The following is a 19,066-nucleotide window of genomic DNA, read 5'->3' as shown; positions in this document are numbered from 1 at the left end:
CTGATCATTTTCAAAGAAACTGTGAATCAGGCTTTAAAAATATATTTCTGACTAAAGTCTAATTATTGAAAGAGACAACGAAAATATTTGTTCCAAAGGAAAATGTTTATTTTAATCTATTAATCAAAGCATCAAAGCAAACATTCCTACAGTATCTAATTATTTAAAAAACAGAACACATAAAATCTAACACTGATAAAACCTCAGTCTACAGAGAGGATTGACACATGAACTCAAGCAAAGCCTCCTGTTAGTCTACATGTCAGTGAACAATAAGACAGAGAACATCTGATCTCAGAACAGAGTCAAAAAAGAGGAACCAGCAGCCTCTCTCCACAGGGGTGTGTGACTGAGGGGTCCTACCCAGAACAGTCAGCCCTCCTCAGGGTCTTGGTGACTGTAGTCTGGGATTTCTGCTGGGCTTCACAGGTCACCTCTCCTGCCTTGGTCCACTCCTGGGCAGTGAGAGTCAGGGTGCTGCTCCAGCTGTACAGGCCGTCCTTCTCCAGGACCCCGGGACTGGCCTCCTGCTTCTTGCTGGTCCCGTCCACTTTCCAGCTCATGGTCCAGTCTGAGGGGAAGCCCTTGTTGGCCAGACACGTCAGTGTGGCTGTTGTTGTACTGGACAGCTCCTCACTAGAGGGGGGCAGGACGGTGAGGGTGGGGGCACTGTTACCTGTAACAAACAGAAATCATCAACTAAGTAACAACATCAAGTACAGCTACAGTAAGATATTATATTCAGCAAAGTACGCATCAAAATAAAGTGACCTCTTAAATATGAATGTAGAAGTTAGATAGTTTAAAAGATGTGGAGAAAACACTAAAGTAATATGATACAAAGCAGATTTATGAACCAAACAAGTATAAAGTGGTTAAATAACTAGAGTTACAAGTCATACGGTGTCAGTTATACATGTCATACAGATATTGTTTAGGAATGGATCTGATCAGAATAGCCTACTCATATTCATAGTATTTTCATCACATATCAACCTTGTTAGATCATGAAGTCTGTTACAAACATAACTGAGACCCTTTGTCTTCACACTAACAGTGAAGTCTACCATGAACACAATTCAACAATGATTAATACTATATACTATACTATTAAATAGTTGTTATATCAGAATCCGGAAATATACAAATCAGACATACAAATAATCCTACAATTTATCATTTTGATTCCATAAATATCTATTTGAAAGAAGGCTCATTCAAAAGCTCAATTTAACCAAAAATATTTGAGAGTTAAAGATCAACCATCGCACACAAACAGTAATACACAATGCAACAACAATATTCGATATTATTAAGTAGTTATCATTCTAGAATTATACTCTGCAATCCATCAAACCAGACATATACATAAACACCTACATTTTAACATTTTAGTTAAACAAAATGTCATTTGAAAGAAGGCTTCGTCAAAAGTAATAGAAATAACTATATTTTTTAGAAAGTAAAATATGTAAAATCGCAATATTTTCGTAGACAGCGTTTAAGAAAGTAAAATACAAAAAAATAATAGCTGAAATAAATATCAAAAGAGCTTGTTACTTACTTCCAACATCAAGTCTGGTGCCGCTACCAAAAGTGTACCACAGTGATACAATCCCTATTACTGCTCGTACAAAAACCTCCTGCACATGTGGCAAGCTAAATTTGTTCAGACTGTGGTTCAAATAATTAACTCTACTATGGTATGAATACTGTTAAGAACATATTTAATCTACTCAATTTGAAATAAAGTGTTTTTTATTTAGTTTTCCTTAACATTGAGCAAAACCTACCTTTCTTGTACATTTCCTACTAGGTGCAGTATGTTTATTCATACAACCAATCTAAAATGTAGGCTAATCACTTCCATCTTTCAAAAAAGCAGGTCAAATTTGATTAGATGTAATAACATTCATATTCAAATTGGTAATTAATAGAGATATTGACTCACGACATCAAAAGGGGAATAAAACAGTTAATTTTCTGTTTACTTACTTCCAACATCAAGTCTGGTGCCGCTACCAAAAGTCCACCACAGTGATACAATCCCTATTACTGCTGGTACAAAAACCTCTCTGTGTTGTGATGCTGCAGCTGTTACAGTGAAGATCACTCATACAGAAACATCATCAACACAAATACACTTTAACATCTTCCAGGTAGAACAAACACTTTATATAAGCTGTTTCTAGATAATACACATATGAATTGTATCTTAAATCCAGATATGAGTCTTTTTTCCTTCTTCTGTGTATCAGGTGTTCTCCTAGTCTGTAGGTAGAGTCCAGCATTAGATCCAGTGTTGCTAGTATTCCTCCATATTGTCCATATGAAAGACAACAGCAGCAGCAGTAGTGATAGTGATCCATGTTGTATATTCCTTTATTAAAGATGTTGATCTCAGATTTAACAGTGGTGGTAAAGTCACTGAGGACAGACAACACTACCAGAGGAATCCTACCAGCTTTAGTTTAGAGAAGTGTTCACTAACTGATTAGAGGAACTTACATGAGAGACCAAGCATGAGTGAACAGACAGTTCATTATATCTGATCATCATCAGAATAAAAATATAATGGTGGTGTGACATAAAAGTTGCCATGCATTAGTTATCTGAGTAAACAGTTGCTGTTTGAGGTTATTAAAGGGTCAGCAGGTAGCTAGCGGTTAGGACGTTGGCCTAGTTATCGAAAGATCGCTAGTTCAAATCCACAGGCCGACTCGGTGAAACATCTGTCAATGTTCCCTTTAGCAAGGCACTTAACCCTAATTGCTCCAGGGTCAAAGTTGATAATGGCAAATCTTGGCCGTGACCCCACTTTCCGAGGTTGTCTCAGGGGGAGTTTGGATATCAAAAAATAATAATAATTGAATTCACACATGCGTATAATACACACATGTACATATGTGAAATAGTACAAATATAAGCACCCACCTAATTACTATTATTATAAAAGTAAGTTTATGCAGGACAAAATATATTCTAATGATGGGAGCCTACTTGGAAACTGAAATAGATTTGAAGCATTCATTTGCATAATGCATCTGCCCCACTGCTCTGGGAGTGTTTATATCCCTGTGAGTTGAACACTTCATGACTGAGAGCTGTCCTTCATGACAACAGAACCCACAACAACCATGACTTTTATCACCATCTTCATCTGGAAACTTGTTTTCTGCTTTGAAGGTTAACATTTTCAGAAATTATTGTTGAAAATGAATTAAATCTACATCATCCACATGTACAGTGGGGGAAAAAAGTATTTAGTCAGCCACCAATTGTGCAAGTTCTCCCACTTAAAAAGATGAGAGAGGCCTGTAATTTTCATCATAGGTACACGTCAACTATGACAGACAAATTGAGAATTTTTTTCAAGAAAATCACATTGTAGGATTTTTAATGAATTTATTTGCAAATTATGGTGGAATATAAGTATTTGGTCACCTACAAACAAGCAAGATTTCTGGCTCTCATAGACCTGTAACTTCTTCTTTAAGAGGCTCCTCTTTCCTCCACTCGTTACCTGTATTAATGGCACCTGTTTGAACTTGTTATCAGTATAAAAGACACCTGTCCACAACCTCAAACAGTCACACTCCAAACTCCACTATGGCCAAGACCAATGAGCTGTCAAAGGACACCAGAAACAAAATTGTAGACCTGCACCAGGCTGGGAAGACTGAATCTGCAATAGGTAAGCAGCTTGGTTTGAAGAAATCAACTGTGGGAGCAATTATTAGGAAATGGAAGACATACAAGACCACTGATAATCTCCCTCGATCTGGGGCTCCACGCAAGATCTCACCCCGTGGGGTCAAAATGATCACAAGAACGGTGAGCAAAAATCGCAGAACCACACGGGGGGACCTAGTGAATGACCTGCAGAGAGCTGGGACCAAAGTAACAAAGCCTACCATCAGTAACACACTACGCCGCCAGGGACTCAAATCCTGCAGTGCCAGACGTGTCCCCCTGCTTAAGCCAGTACATGTCCAGGCCCGTCTGAAGTTTGCTAGAGTGCATTTGGATGATCCAGAAGAGGATTGGGAGAATGTCATATGGTCAGATGAAACCAAAATATAACTTTTTGGTAAAAACTCAACTCGTTGTGTTTGGAGGACAAAGAATGCTGAGTTGCATCCAAAGAACACCATACCTACTGTGAAGCATGGGGGTGGAAACATCATGCTTTGGGGCTGTTTTTCTGCAAAGGGACCAGGACGACTGATCCGTGTAAAGGAAAGAATGAATGGGGCCATGTATCGTGAGATTTTGAGTGAAAACCTCCTTCCATCAGCAAGGGCATTGAAGATGAAACGTGGCTGGGTCTTTCAGCATGACAATGATCCCAAACACACCGCCCGGGCAACGAAGGAGTGGCTTCGTAAGAAGCATTTCAAGGTCCCGGAGTGGCCTAGCTAGTCTCCAGATCTCAACCCCATAGAAAATCTTTGGAGGGAGTTGAAAGTCCATGTTGCCCAGCGACAGCACCAAAACATCACTGCTCTAGAGGAGATCTGCATGGAGGAATGGGCCAAAATACCAGCAACAGTGTGTGAAAACCTTGTGAAGACTTACAGAAAACGTTTGACCTGTGTCATTGCCAACAAAGGGTATATAACAAAGTATTAAGAAACGTTTGTTATTGACCAAATAATTATTTTCCACCATAATTTGCAAATAAATTCATAAAAAATCCTACAATGTGATTTTCTGGATTTTTTTTTCTCATTTTGTCTGTCATAGTTGACGTGTACCTATGATGGAAATTACAGGCCTCTCTCATCTTTTTAAGTGGGAGAACTTGCACAATTGGTGGCTGACTAAATATTTTTTTCCCCCACTGTATATATAGTGGGGAAAACCTGTTTGAACTTGTTATCAGTATAAAAGACACCTGTCCACAACCTCAAACAGTCACACTCCAAACTCCACTATGGCCAAGACCAAAGAGCTGTCAAAGGACACCAGAATCAAAATTGTAGACCTGCACCAGGCTGGGAAGACTGAATCTGCAATAGGTAAGCAGCTTGGTTTGAAGAAATCAACTGTGGGAGGAATGTTTAGGAAATGGAAGACATACAAGACCACTGATAATCTCCCTCGATCTGGGGCTCCACGCAAGATCTCACCCCGTGGGGTCAAAATTATCACAAGAACGGTGAGCAAAAATCCCAGAACTACACAGGGGGACCTAGTGAATGACCTGCAGAGAGCTGTGACCAAAGTAACAAAGCCTATCATCAGTAACACACTACGCCGCCAGGGACTCAATTCCTGCAGTGCCAGACGTGTCCCCCTGCTTAAGCCAGTACATGTCCAGGCCCGTCTGAAGTTTGCTAGAGTGCATTTGGATGATCCAGAAGAGGATTGGGAGAATGTCATATGGTCAGATGAAACCAAAATAGAACTTTTTGGTAAACACTCAACTCGTCGTGTTTGGAGGACAAAGAATGCTGAGTTGCATCCAAAGAACACCATACCTACTGTGAAGCATGGGGGTGGAAACATCATGCTTTGGGGCTGTTTTTCTGCAAAGGGACCAGGACGACTGATCCGTGTAAAGGAAAGAATGAATGGGGCCATGTATCGTGAGATTTTGAGTGAAAACCTCCTTCCATCAGCAAGGGCATTGAAGATGAAACGTGGCTGGGTCTTTCAGCATGACAATGATCCAAAACACACCGCCCGGGCAACGAAGAAGTGGCTTCGTAAGAAGCATTTCAAGGTCCTGGAGTGGCCTAGCCAGTCTCCAGATCTCAACCCCATAGAAAATCTTTGGAGGGAGTTGAAAGTCCGTGTTGCCCAGCGACAGCCCCAAAACAGCACTGCTCTAGAGGAGATCTGCATGGAGGAATGGGCCAAAATACCAGCAACAGTGTGTGAAAACCTTGTGAAGACTTACAGAAAACGTTTGACCTGTGTCATTGCCAACAAAGGGTATATAACAAAGTATTGAGAAACTTTAGTTATTGACCAAATACTTATTTTCCACCATAATTTGCAAATAAATTCATTAAACATCCTACAATGTGATTTTCTGGAAAAATATTTCTCATTTTGTCTGTCATAGTTGACGTGTACCTATGATGAAAATTACAGGCCTCTCTCATCTTTTTAAGTGGGAGAACTTGCACAATTGGTGGCTGACTAAATACTTTTTTTCCCCACTGTATGTATCTGTTATGAATGTGGGTCCTTCCCAAGAAAACTATTTACATAGAACACTTTGCATTGGCAGCACATGCTTCAGTGGTGTGGGAGTGTTTTTATAGCCCTGTAAGGTTAACGCTTAATGACTGAGTGCTGTCCTTCATGACAACATAACTTCAACAATGACTTTGATCATGAGTTTCTTTTGGATATTGATGTTCTTCATTCAGGGTAAGACAATTTAATATCATGGTCTTAAAATTATTTTTCTTATCGAAATATTACATCTATATTGCCTCTGCCTCGACAGATTGAGATTCATGAAAATGTACATAAAACAAACACATTTCAAAATATTCTTAAATGTATCTGTTTCAGAATCCAGAGGACAGGTCACTGTGACTCAGGCTCCTGCAGTGAAAACTGTTCTCCCAGAACAGTCAGTTATTATAAACTGTAAAACCAGTTCAAATGTAGCAGATGCTTGTACTGGGGATTATACCTGTATGTCCTGGTACCACCAGAAACCTGGAGGAGTTCCTAAACTCCTTATTTACTATGCTAAAAAACTTCAGTCAGGGACTCCATCTAGATTCAGTGGCAGTGGATCTCATAGTGACTTCACTCTGACCATCAGTGGAGTTCAGGCTGAAGATGCAGGAGATTACTACTGTCAGAGTTTACACTACCCCAATAGTGTCTGGGTGTTCACACAGTGATACAGAGCCGTACAAAAACCTCCCTCAGTCAGATTGCACAGTGACTGTACTGCTACAGCTGGGACCTACTGCAGGTGCTGAGGGGGAAGAGACAGTGACATGGAACACTGGTCATTAGATTAAATATGGTTAGAAAGCAATCATTCAGATCACATGACCATCATCATCATTAACATCATCATAGTTATGACTGACAGTATTTGTCATGGGCTCAAAGGGTATATAAAAGTTATTTGAAGTTTTGAAACACAATACCTGTCCATATGCAAAGTAAGATCTACAGAAGTTAATCAAAAGTTGTTATGACATCAACATTACTTCAAAGTTACAATCACTTCAGCACCTAAAACAAGTTCTCATATGGATCTCAACCAAATGTTTGATTTAAATGGATGTGATCCTCTAGCATTATATTAACTATTTTGATGAGCAGGGTACAGACTGTTATATCTGTGAATGAGACATCATGCTGGGCTCAAACATGAGACACATGTACACTAGTGGTGGGAGGAGCTATAGGACGGATGGGCTCATTGTAATGGCTGAAATGGAATAAATGTTGTGTTTGATACCGTTCCATTTATTCCATTCCAGCCATTACAATGATCCCATCCTCCTAATGCTCCTCCCACCAGCCTCCTTTGCTCTATATACACTATACATATAAAGTATAATACTCATATTATCTGTCATTAATTACACGATGGCATATCTGTTGTGTCTCCCTCCCTGAATCCACCATAGAGGTTAAAACCAGTCACTCCCTCACATCTGGCCCAGTCCAGGGTATTTCAGGCAGTGAAACTGTTCAACTGCTAGACTGGTAGCTGTGGGAGTGAAACTGAGATTTACACAGACAGGGCTGGGTGGTTCTGTTTGTCCTAGAATAGAGCAGCGCTGTCACCAGCTGTTCACTCTGTTCCCAGGGGGTTGGAGGTAGAGAAGCTTCTATGGGGCTGCAGTTAGCTTAGTGGTTAAGAGCGTTGTGCCAGTAACCGAAAGGTCGCTGGTTCTAATCCCCGAGCCGACTAGGTGAAATATCTGTCTATGTGCCCTTGAGCAAGGCACTTAACCCAAAATGCTCCTGTAAATTGCTCTGGATAAGAGTGTCTGCTAAAATGTAAATGACTATCTTGAAGATGTGGTACTGGTAATATTATGTTGAAATCTTTTAAACCAAATTTAGCTTAATGCAGATGTGATCACATTGGTGAGTGTCTAAGACACCAGTCATGTCAAATGTTTAATAGCATTAGATGACTGTCTTTATAGGTCTATAAATCAAGCAGCTCAACAACCTTTCCAAGAAAGATGAATAAGGAGTACCATCTACTACATGTGGCTAGACCTCTCCTGTTAATCTGTTAACATTGTGTGGTCCTCTGTAGCTCAGCTGGTTGAGCACGGTGCTTGTACCCATACACAAAACATTTATGCACGCATGACTGTAAGTCGCTTTTGATTAAAGTGTCTGCTAAATGGCCTGCTATCTGAATCGTCGTCGTCCTCCACCAAGCCTGGTAGGTCATATCCTTCATTCCTTAGGTCGGAGTCCGGGATTGGGCCGTATATCACCATCTGCTGGGAAACCGCCTTCTCCATCGCCTTGCTCACCAACCCTCGGACACAGGGAATAAGACAACATCCACAAAGAACAAGCATACCCATAGAAGCTATAGCTGCACCCAGAATAGTTACAACAATAGTTTTCCATTGACCAAATATGTTATCAAACCAACCATTTAAGGAGCTATCAATAACAGAGTTCTCAGCCAGTTCGTTCGCCAGCGTGGTGAGTCCCTGAAGCGCTTTGGTCATGGACCCGTCCGGTGCTATATTGTTGGGGATGAAAGTACAGCACATAGATCCAAACAGAACACAAACTCCGCCCCGCTCAGCCAAAAGCATATCTAAAGCTATTCTATTCTGCCATGCCATTAAGCTAGTTGCCGCTGTCTGCTCAGCCAATCCCTTTATTGCATCACGAGTGTGGTTTATAAATCTTTGCTGGTTATAGTAAATATAATTTATCCAATCTACGTTTTTATTTATTGTTGACCACCAGAAAAGACTTGATTCAAACCCAGCTGCGATCTGATTCCTAGCTTTGAATTATTCTGGAACCCCTCGAGGTACTCCTATCCCATCAATATATATCCTTTCATCAAAGGATCCCGGGAGGAGGTCCCGCTTTCTACGTGACAACTCACCAGTCTCTGACACGTTTGATTGTTTGCGTATGTAGGTGAGTTCACAATCTGTTATCACCACACAACCACCAGATGTCAGCACGGGCCTGGTTTTGGTTCCTAAAATCCTCTGGCTGCAACAAAGAGGAGAGATTAGTCATGGTCTCTTTAGTTGGGACATTCTCTGTGTGGGAGCAGGAGCTAAGATGCCCTACCCTGTATCCTATCTTATTAGTCCTAGAAAAACAATAATAAGAATCCCCTGAGACTTCAAACGGAGGCAACCTAGGTTGGGGTGACTTTGTTATCGGGGGATACAGATAGTGCAAGTTACTACAAGACTCCTTCACCACATTCCCAGGTGGCTTGAACAATATTATCATGCAGGATAAACCTGACGGAGAGTTAAAGCCCGTCAAGGGGAATGGAGTAGTTGTTAACCTTGGTTTGGCTGTCCCACAGGCATAACAGTCCTCTTTAGACATAGTTCTTGCCATATACTGAATCCATTCCAACCACAGGTTAGGATCCCTATACCCCGTCTCCACCTGTACTACTTCCTTCAGGTCTATAGTTTGCACTATCTTCACCACAGCCCCGGTCTCACTACCTCCCTCAGAGAGGTTTACTCTATAGGGTGCCCCAGTTGAAGAGGATATCTCACTTGTCAGGTCTGTAACCTGTTTTAGCTTAATTCGGACTTTCAGACAGTATCTACCCTTATATGGGTCGCACTGCCATTTCTGGTAATTCCCTACTTTCACAATACTCCACCTGTCCTTAAACTGTGTATGGAGATTGACATATCCCCCCATCCCCCCCCCCCCCCCACTCGGTATGAGCAACTACATGGTCCCAGGATGTACATGGTAACATACATATACAGTGGGGAGAACAAGTATTTGATACACTGCCGATTTTGCAGGTTTTCCTACTTACAAAGCATGTAGAGGTCTGTAATTTTTATCATAGGTACACTTCAACTGTGAGAGACGGAATCTAAAACAAAAATTAAGAAAATCACATTGTATGATTTTTAAGTAATTAATTTGCATTTTATTGCATGACATAAGTATTTGATACATCAGAAAAGCAGAACTTAATATTTGGTACAGAAACCTTTGTTTGCAATTACAGAGATCATACGTTTCCTGTAGGTCTTGACCAGGTTTGCACACACTGCAGCAGGGATTTTGGCCCACTCCTCCATACAGACCTTCTCCAGATCCTTCAGGTTTCGGGGCTGTCTCTGGGCAATACGGACTTTCAGCTCCCTCCAAAGATGTTCTATTGGGTTCAGGTCTGGAGACTGGCTAGGCCACTCCTGAACCATGAGATGCTTCTTACGGAGCCACTCCTTAGTTGCCCTGGCTGTGTGTTTCGGGTCGTTATCATGCTGGAAGACCAGCCACGACCCATCTTCAATGCTCTTACTGAGGGAAGGAGGTTGTTGGCCAAGATCTCGCGATACATGGCCCCATCCATCCTCCCCTCAATACGGTGCAGTCGTCCTGTCCCCTTTGCAGAAAAGCATCCCCAAAGAATGATGTTTCCACCTCCATGCTTCACGGTTGGGATGGTGTTCTTGGGGTTGTACTCAACCTTCTTCTTCCTCCAAACACGGCGTGTGGAGTTTAGACCAAAAAGCTATATTTTTGTCTCATCAGACCACATAGCCTTCTCCCATTCCTCCTCTGGATCATCCAGATGGTCACTGGCAAACTTCAAACGGGCCTGGACATGCGCTGGCTTGAGCAGGGGGACCTTGCGTGCGCTGCAGGATTTTAATCCATGACGGCGTAGTGTGTTACTAATGGTTTTCTTTGAGACTGTGGTCCCAGCTCTCTTCAGGTCATTGACCAGGTCCTGCCGTGTAGTTCTGGGCTGATCCCTCACCTTCCTCATGATCATTGATGCCCCACGAGGTGAGATATTGCATGGAGTCCCAGACCGAGGGTGATTGACCGTCATCTTGAACTTCTTCCATTTTCTAATAATTGTGCCAACAGTTGTTGCCTTTTCAACAAGCTGCTTGCCTATTGTCCTGTAGCCCATCCCAGCCTTGTGCAGGTCTACAATTTTATTCCTGATGTCCTTACACAGCTCTCTGGTCTTGGCCATTGTGGAGAGGTTGGAGTCTGTTTGACTGAGTGTGTGGACAGCTGTCTTTTATACAGGTAACGAGTTCAAACAGGTGCAGTTAATACAGGTAATGAGTGGAGAACAGGAGGGCTTCTTAAAGAAAAACTAACAGGTCTGTGAGAGCCGGAATTCTTACTGGTTGGTAGGTGATCAAATGCTTATGTCATGCAATAAAATTCAAATTAATTACTTAAAAATCATACAATGTGATTTTCTGGATTTTTGTTTTAGATTCCGTCTCTCACAGTTGAAGTGTACCTATGATAAAAATTACAGACCTCTACATGCTTTGTAAGTAGGAAAACCTGCAAAATCGTCAGTGTATCCAATACTTGTTCTCCCCACTGTATATCTCCCATCCTTTACGATACTACCAGCCAGTAGTCCCCAACTCCCCAACTGGTCCGCAAAGACCTCAAAGGTGATGTCCTTCCCTACAGTCCCTAGTACTTCCCCTTTCCCTACGTCTAGCTGTCTCCTATGCCTTCGTAGACTGTGCTCAGGTATTATTTTATCAACTTGTGTTAGGTTAACTACTACTTCTGGCGGATCAGGAGGGTTTGAGTGTGTTAGGAATATGGCCCCCACAATCAGACGGCTACCAACCGTCAGGAGACCTGTGAATCCCCACCCTCGCCCTGAGAACATGTCAGACGCCAGAGGCCAACCCATTGCTTTACCTTCTATCGAACTCACACAGGGATGATCAGACAGGGTAAGGGAATCTTCGTTAAGGAGCCAACCCCCGAGCCCTAGTGGTGATCGGTTCTTTCTCCTAACTCTGTGTTTGTTCGTCAGGTGTAACTGGGTTTACCTTTTTACAGTGGGTGACATGCACCCAGGTGGATCTTTCCGCAATTCTTACAGCGAAGGCCGTCACCAACAGGACCTGATATGGACCTTCCCAACGGGGCTGCTTCCAGTTTTTCTTCTTTAAGGATTGGATCCACACCCAGTCTCCAGGTTATATAGAGTGGGTCACCTTCTCCTTTAGTTCACCTGTGGGGCACAAAACCTCTGACATACAGGTGTGGTTAATAAACTACCTTCTCACGTGTTCTGCTAGGGTGCTCTCTAGTTCTATGTCTGCCTGTCTGGTCCTGCCAACTGTGGCATTCTGTAAGGTCTTCCAAACACCTTCTCAAACGGGGATAACCCATCTTTATCTGGGGTTGCTCTAAATTTCTTCCCTTCACTCCGTGATAACTCTATAAATTCCATTTTCAATTGCTGGAAATGGTACTTAGCCGGAGGATACTCACCCTGAGGTGCCCTTTGTCTGCCCTGGTGATTATTTTGAGCACAGATAACACATCTTGAACAAAAGTTTATTTTATTTTTTATAATTAGTAATCCCATATGCAACAAAGTGTTGACTAATCTGCTCTACCATCCATCCCTCCTATTGACACATGTCACTGCCCATGTGTCAATATTACCACCTACTTAAACAATCACTTAGGTAATATTGGTAATTTATCATCCAATTGCCATCCCTTATTTATTTTTGAGACTGTCCCTTGCTTCTTTATTGCTCCTATCTTCCTGATCTCCTTACTAAATACAGTGGGGAAAAAAGTATTTAGTCAGCCACCAATTGTGCAAGTTCTCCCACTTAAAACGATGAGAGAGGCCTGTAATTTTCATCATAGGTACACGTCAACTATGACAGACAAAATAAAAAAAATCCAGAAAATCACATTGTAGGATTTTTAATAAATTTATTTGCAAATTATGGTGGAAAATAAGTATTTGGTCACCTACAAACAAGCAAGATTTCTGGCTCTCACAGACCTGTAACTTCTTCTTTAAGAGGCTCCTCTGTCCTCCACTCATTACCTGTATTAATGGCACCTGTTTGAACTTGTTATCAGTATAAAAGACCCCTGTCCACAACCTCAAACAGTCACACTCCAAACTCCACTATGGCCAAGACCAAAGAGCTGTCAAAGGACACCAGAAACAAAATTGTAGACCTGCACCAGGCTGGGAAGACTGAATCTGCAATAGGTAAGCAGCTTGGATTGAAGAAATCAACTGTGGGAGCAATTATTAGGAAATGGAAGACATACAAGACCACTGATAATCTCCCTCGATCTGGGGCTCCACGAAAGATCTCACCCCGTGGGGTCAAAATGATCACAAGAACGGTGAGCAAAAATCCCAGAACCACACGGGGGGACCTAGTGAATGACCTGCAGAGAGCTGGGACCAAAGTAACAAAGCCTACCATCAGTAACACACTACGCCACCAGGGACTCAAATCCTGCAGTGCCAGACGTGTCCCCCTGCTTAAGCCAGTACATGTCCAGGCCCGTCTGAAGATTGCTAGAGTGCATTTGGATAATCCAGAAGTTTGGAGGACAAAGAATGCTGAGTTGCATCCAAAGAACACCATACCTACTGTGAAGCATGGGGGTAGAAACATCATGCTTTGGGGCTGTTTTTCTGCAAAGGGACCAGGACGACTGATCCGTGTAAAGGAAAGAATGAATGGGGCCATGTATCGTGAGATTTTGAGTGAAAACCTCCTTCCATCAGCAAGGGCATTGAAGATAAAACGTGGCTGGGTCTTTCAGCATGACAATGATCCCAAACACACCGCCCGGGCAATGAAGGAGTGGCTTCGTAAGAAGCATTTCAAGGTCCTGGAGTGGCCTAGCCAGTCTCCAGATCTCAACCCCATAGAAAATCTTTGGAGGGAGTTGAAAGTCTGTGTTGCCCAGCGACAGCCCCAAAACATCACTGCTCTAGAGGAGATCTGGATGGAGGAATGGGCCAAAATACCAGCAACAGTGTGTGAAAACCTTGTAAAGACTTACAGAAAACGTTTGACCCGTGTCATTGCCAACAAAGGGTATATAACAAAGTATTGAGAAACTTTAGTTATTGACCAAATACTTATTTTCCACCATAATTTGCAAATAAATTCATTAAAAATCCTACAATGTGATTTTCTGGGAAAAAAATTCTCATTTTGTCTGTCATAGTTGAAGTGTAATTACAGGCCTCTCTCATCTTTTTAAGTGGGAGAACTTGCACAATTGGTGGCTGACTAAATACTTTTTTCCCCCACTGTATAACTATATAGCTAGCTAAGTTTCTTAGAAAGAGCTTTTTAATTGGCATCTCTCCCCCTGTTTTCGGTCACAGGTGGGGACTGGATTAGGTGTGAGCAGTGCAGGAGGTGGGCTCATGAGCTGTGCTCCAATTTGACTGTGGATAGCTTTATTTGTGACCTATGTACAAATTAGAATCGTGCCATAGCTGAGCATAAGAGAGTTAACACATCAATTACCCCGGTCCATTAAAAAAACACACCTTTTCTAAAAACAACATTTCATGAAATAGATTAAAAAGTGTCAACTGTAGCTATTATTTCCCTTCATAGTTGATTTTCCTAAGCATGACCTTCATCCACATTCCACATTTTTCCCAAACGTTGCTTTTTTGTGTCAGCAATTAGGTATTGTTCTTAGGGGGGTCTAGTTACCCCCTAGTACCCTATAATACCCATTTTATCTGTCATTATTTACATGATGGCATATCTATTGTTTCTCCCTCCATGAATCCACCATAGAGGTTAAAACCAATCACTCCCTCACATCTGGCCCAGTCCAGTTTATTTCAGGCTGTGAAACTGTTCAACTGCTAGACTGGTAGCTGTGGGAGTGAAACTGAGATTTGAATAGACATGGCTGGGTGGTTGTGCTTGTCCCAGAATAGAGTAGCACATTCACCAGATGTTCACTCTGTCCCAGGGGGTAGGAGGTAGAGAATACTCTGACTATCTTGAAGCTGTGATACTTGTAATATTATGAGGATCTTGTCAAACAAATGTATCTTACTGCAGGTGTGATCACATTGGTGAAAGACCAAGATATCGATCAAATGTTCAATGAAGTTAGTTTACTGTCTTTATGAGTCTATAAGTCAAGCAAGTAAAAAACTGTCCAAGAAAGAATAATAAGGAGTTCCATCTACTGAATGTGTCCAGACGTCTCCTGTTAATCTGTTAACATTGTAGTATCTTGACCTCTCCTGTTAATCTGTTAACATTGTAGTATCTAGACCTCTCCTGTTAATCTGTTAACATTGTAGTATCTAGACCTCTCCTGTTAATCTGTTAACATTGTAGTATCTATACCTCTCCTGTTAATCTGTTAACATTGTAGTATCTAGACCTCTCCTGTTAATCTGTTAACATTGTAATATCTAGACCACTCCTGTTAATATGTTAACATTGTAGTATCTAGACAGCTCCTGAGTGGCGCAGTGGTCTAAGGCACTGCATCGCAGTGCTAACTGTGCCACTAGAGATCCTGGTTTGAATCCAGGCTCTGTCGCACCCGGCCGCGACCGGGAGACTCATGGGTGGGGCACAATTGGCCTAGCGTTGTCCAGGGTAAGGGAGGGAATGGCCGGCAGGGATGTAGCTCAGTTGGTAGAGCATGGCGTTTGCAATGCCAGGGTTGTGGGTTCGATTCCCATGAGGGGCCAGTATCAAAATAAAAAATTAATAAAAAATCTATTCACTAACTGTAAGAGCGTCTGCTAAATGACTAAAATGTAGACCTCTCCTGTTAACATTGTAGTATCTAAACCTCTCCTTTTAATCTGTTAACATTGTAGTATCTAGACCTCTCCTGTTAATCTGTTAACATTGTAGTATCTAGACCCTCCTGTTAATCTGTTAACATTGTAGTATCTAGACCTCTCCTGTTAATTTGTTAACATTGTAGTATCTAGACCTCTCCTGTTAATCTGTTAACATTGTAGTATCTATACCTCTCCTGTTAATCTGTTAACATTGTAGTATCTAGACCTCTCCTGTTAATCTGTTAACATTGTAATATCTAGACCACTCCTGTTAATATGTTAACATTGTAGTATCTAGACAGCTCCTGAGTGGCGCAGTGGTCTAAGGCACTGCATCGCAGTGCTAACTGTGCCACTAGAGATCCTGGTTCGAATCCAGGCTCTGTCGCACCCGGCCGCGACCGGGAGACTCATGGGTGGGGCACAATTGGCCTAGCGTTGTCCAGGGTAAGGGAGGGAATGGCCGGCAGGGATGTAGCTCAGTTGGTAGAGCATGGCGTTTGCAATGCCAGGGTTGTGGGTTCGATTCCCATGAGGGGCCAGTATCAAAATAAAAAATTAATAAAAAATCTATTCACTAACTGTAAGAGCGTCTGCTAAATGACTAAAATGTAGACCTCTCCTGTTAACATTGTAGTATCTAAACCTCTCCTTTTAATCTGTTAACATTGTAGTATCTAGACCTCTCCTGTTAATCTGTTAACATTGTAGTATCTAGACCCTCCTGTTAATCTGTTAACATTGTAGTATCTAGACCTCTCCTGTTAATTTGTTAACATTGTAGTATCTAGACCTCTCCTGTTAATCTGTCAACATTGTAGTATCTAAACCTCTCCTGTTAATCTGTTAACATTGTAGTATCTAGACCTCTCCTGTTAATCTGTTAACATTGTAGTATCTAAACCTCTCCTGTTAATCTGTTAACATTGTAGAATCTAGACCTCTCCTGTTAATCTGTTAACATTGTAGTATCTAGACCTCTCCTGTTAATCTATTAACATTGTAGAATCTAGACCTCTCCTGTTAATCTGTTAACATTGTAGTATCTATACCTCTCCTGTTAATCTGTTAACATTGTAGTATCTAGACCTCTCCTTTTAATCTGTTAACATTGTAGTATCTAGACCTCTCCTGTTAATCTGTTAACATTGTAGTATCTAGACCTCTCCTTTTAATCTGTTAACATTGTAGTATCTAGACCTCTCCTGTTAATCTGTTAACATTGTAGTATCTAGACCTCTCCTTTTAATCTGTTAACATTATAGTATATTGTGTTACTTTGACCTACAGTTTGATGATGAGGTGTTTTCAAGTGAATAACTAAGCTGTGACATTAGGTCTGATCATTTTCAAAGAAACAGTGAATCAGACTTTACAAATATATTTCTATATCATTCAACATTTGACTAAATATTTTGACAATATTTGTTCGAAAGGGAAGTCTTTATTTTCATCTATTAATCAAAGCATCAAAGCAAACATTCCTACAGTATCTAATAATAATAAAGCAGAACACATCACATCTAACACTGATAAAACCTCAGTCTACAGAGAGGATTGACACATGAACTCAAGCAAAGCCCTCTGTTAGTCTACATGTCAGTGATCAATTAGACAGAGAACATCTGATCTCAGAACAGAGTCAAAGCAGAGGAACCAGCAGCCTCTCTCCACAGGGCTGTGTGACTGAGGGGTCCTACCCAGAACAGTCAGCCCTCCTCAGGGTCTTGGTGACTGGAGTCTGGGATTTCTGCTGGGCTTCACAGGTCACCTCTCCTGCCTTGGTCCACTCCTGGGCAGTGAGAGTCAGGGTGCTGCTCCAGCTGTACAGGCCGTCCTTCTCCAGGACCCCGGGACTGGCCTCCTGCTTCTTGCTGGTCCCATCCACTTTCCAGCTCATGGTCCAGTCTGAGGGGAAGCCCTTGTTGGCCAGACACGTCAGTGTGGCTGTTGTTGTACTGGACAGCTCCTCACTAGAGGGGGCAGGACGGTGAGGGTGGGGACACTGTTACCTGGAACAAACAGAACACATCAACTAAGTAACTACATCAAGTACAGCTTCAGTAAGATCTTCAGCAAAGCAGGGGTGTAAAGTGCTTAAGTAAAAATACTTTAAAGTACTTCTTAAGTAGTTTTTGTAGGGTATCTGTACTTTATTTGACAAATATAAAGACAAATATAAGCACCCACCTAATTACTATTATTTTAAAAACAAGTTCATGCAGGACAAAAAATATTCTAATGATGGGAGCCTACTTGGAAACTGAAATAGATTTGAAACATTCATTTGCATAATGTATCTTCTCCGCTGCTCTAAGATTATATATAGCCCTGTGAGTTTAAGACTTCATGACTGAGAGCTGTCCTTCATGACAACAGAACCCACAACAACAATGACTTTTTTTACCATCTTCATCTGGACACTTGCTTTCTGCTTTCAAAGTTACAATTTTCCGAATGTATTGTTGAAAATATTATTAGATCTACTCCATTTAAATGTATATCAAAGTTAATATTTCTATTCAGTACTTTGAATTACTATACTATTTCATTCACAGACATTTTTTCAGTCAATTTATCAGAATCCAGTGGACAGTACGTTGTGACTCAGACTCCTACAGTGGAATCTGTTCTCCCAGGAAAGACAGTCTCTCTGAACTGTAAAACCAGCAGTGATGTGTATGGTACTAACTATCTAGCCTGGTACCAACAGAAACCTGGAGGAGATCCTAAACTCCTTATTTACTATGCTACAACACTTCAGTCTGGGACTCCATCTAGATTCAGTGGTAGTGGAACTGGGAGTGACTTCACTCTGACCATCAGTGGAGTCCAGGCTGAAGATGCAGGAGATTACTACTGTCAGAGTTTCCACTATCCCAATAGTAAATATGTGTTCAGACAGTGATACAGAGCCGTACAAAAACCTCCCTCAGTCAGACTGATTAGTAAGGAGATCAACATTGAATATGTTTAGAAAGCATCATCATGTTCCCCATCATCATCATCATCATCATCGTTATCATGGTTGTAACTCATTATATTTGTCATGACCTGAAAGTTCACCATCTTCATCTGGACACTTGCTTTCTACGTACAAGGTATACGAATTATGAATATCTAAGTAATGATAATTAAGTAAGTAATGCATGCATATAACAATAATAATGTCTCACAGCATTTCAGAATAAAACCTGATCCCTCTGTCAGGTTGTGAATTTCAAGAGACAAATCTACTATATTTATTGAGATGGTATAACATGA

The 19,066-nt window shown here is 41.5% G+C and overlaps 2 gene segments (V, D, J or C); both read right to left on the bottom strand.

Annotated features, from left to right (window-relative positions):
• Positions 1–86: 86 nt before the first annotated feature.
• LOC121543930 lies at positions 87–2,524 on the bottom strand. The segment is given in 3 exon segments: positions 87–676; positions 1,996–2,112; positions 2,509–2,524. Coding segments are annotated over 3 exon segments (450 nt in total).
• Positions 2,525–17,417: 14,893 nt separating this feature from the next.
• On the bottom strand, positions 17,418–18,218 carry LOC121543931. The segment is given in 2 exon segments: positions 17,418–17,807; positions 18,210–18,218. Coding segments are annotated over 2 exon segments (318 nt in total).
• Between the last annotated feature and the right edge of the window lie 848 nt (positions 18,219–19,066).

This window comes from Coregonus clupeaformis, chromosome 28 (assembly GCF_020615455.1).
Source record: "Coregonus clupeaformis isolate EN_2021a chromosome 28, ASM2061545v1, whole genome shotgun sequence".
In the NCBI taxonomy this organism is placed as follows: domain Eukaryota; kingdom Metazoa; phylum Chordata; class Actinopteri; order Salmoniformes; family Salmonidae; genus Coregonus; species Coregonus clupeaformis.
The sequence above is the reverse complement of the archived record's forward strand: the minus strand, read 5'-3'. Positions and strand labels throughout refer to the sequence as shown.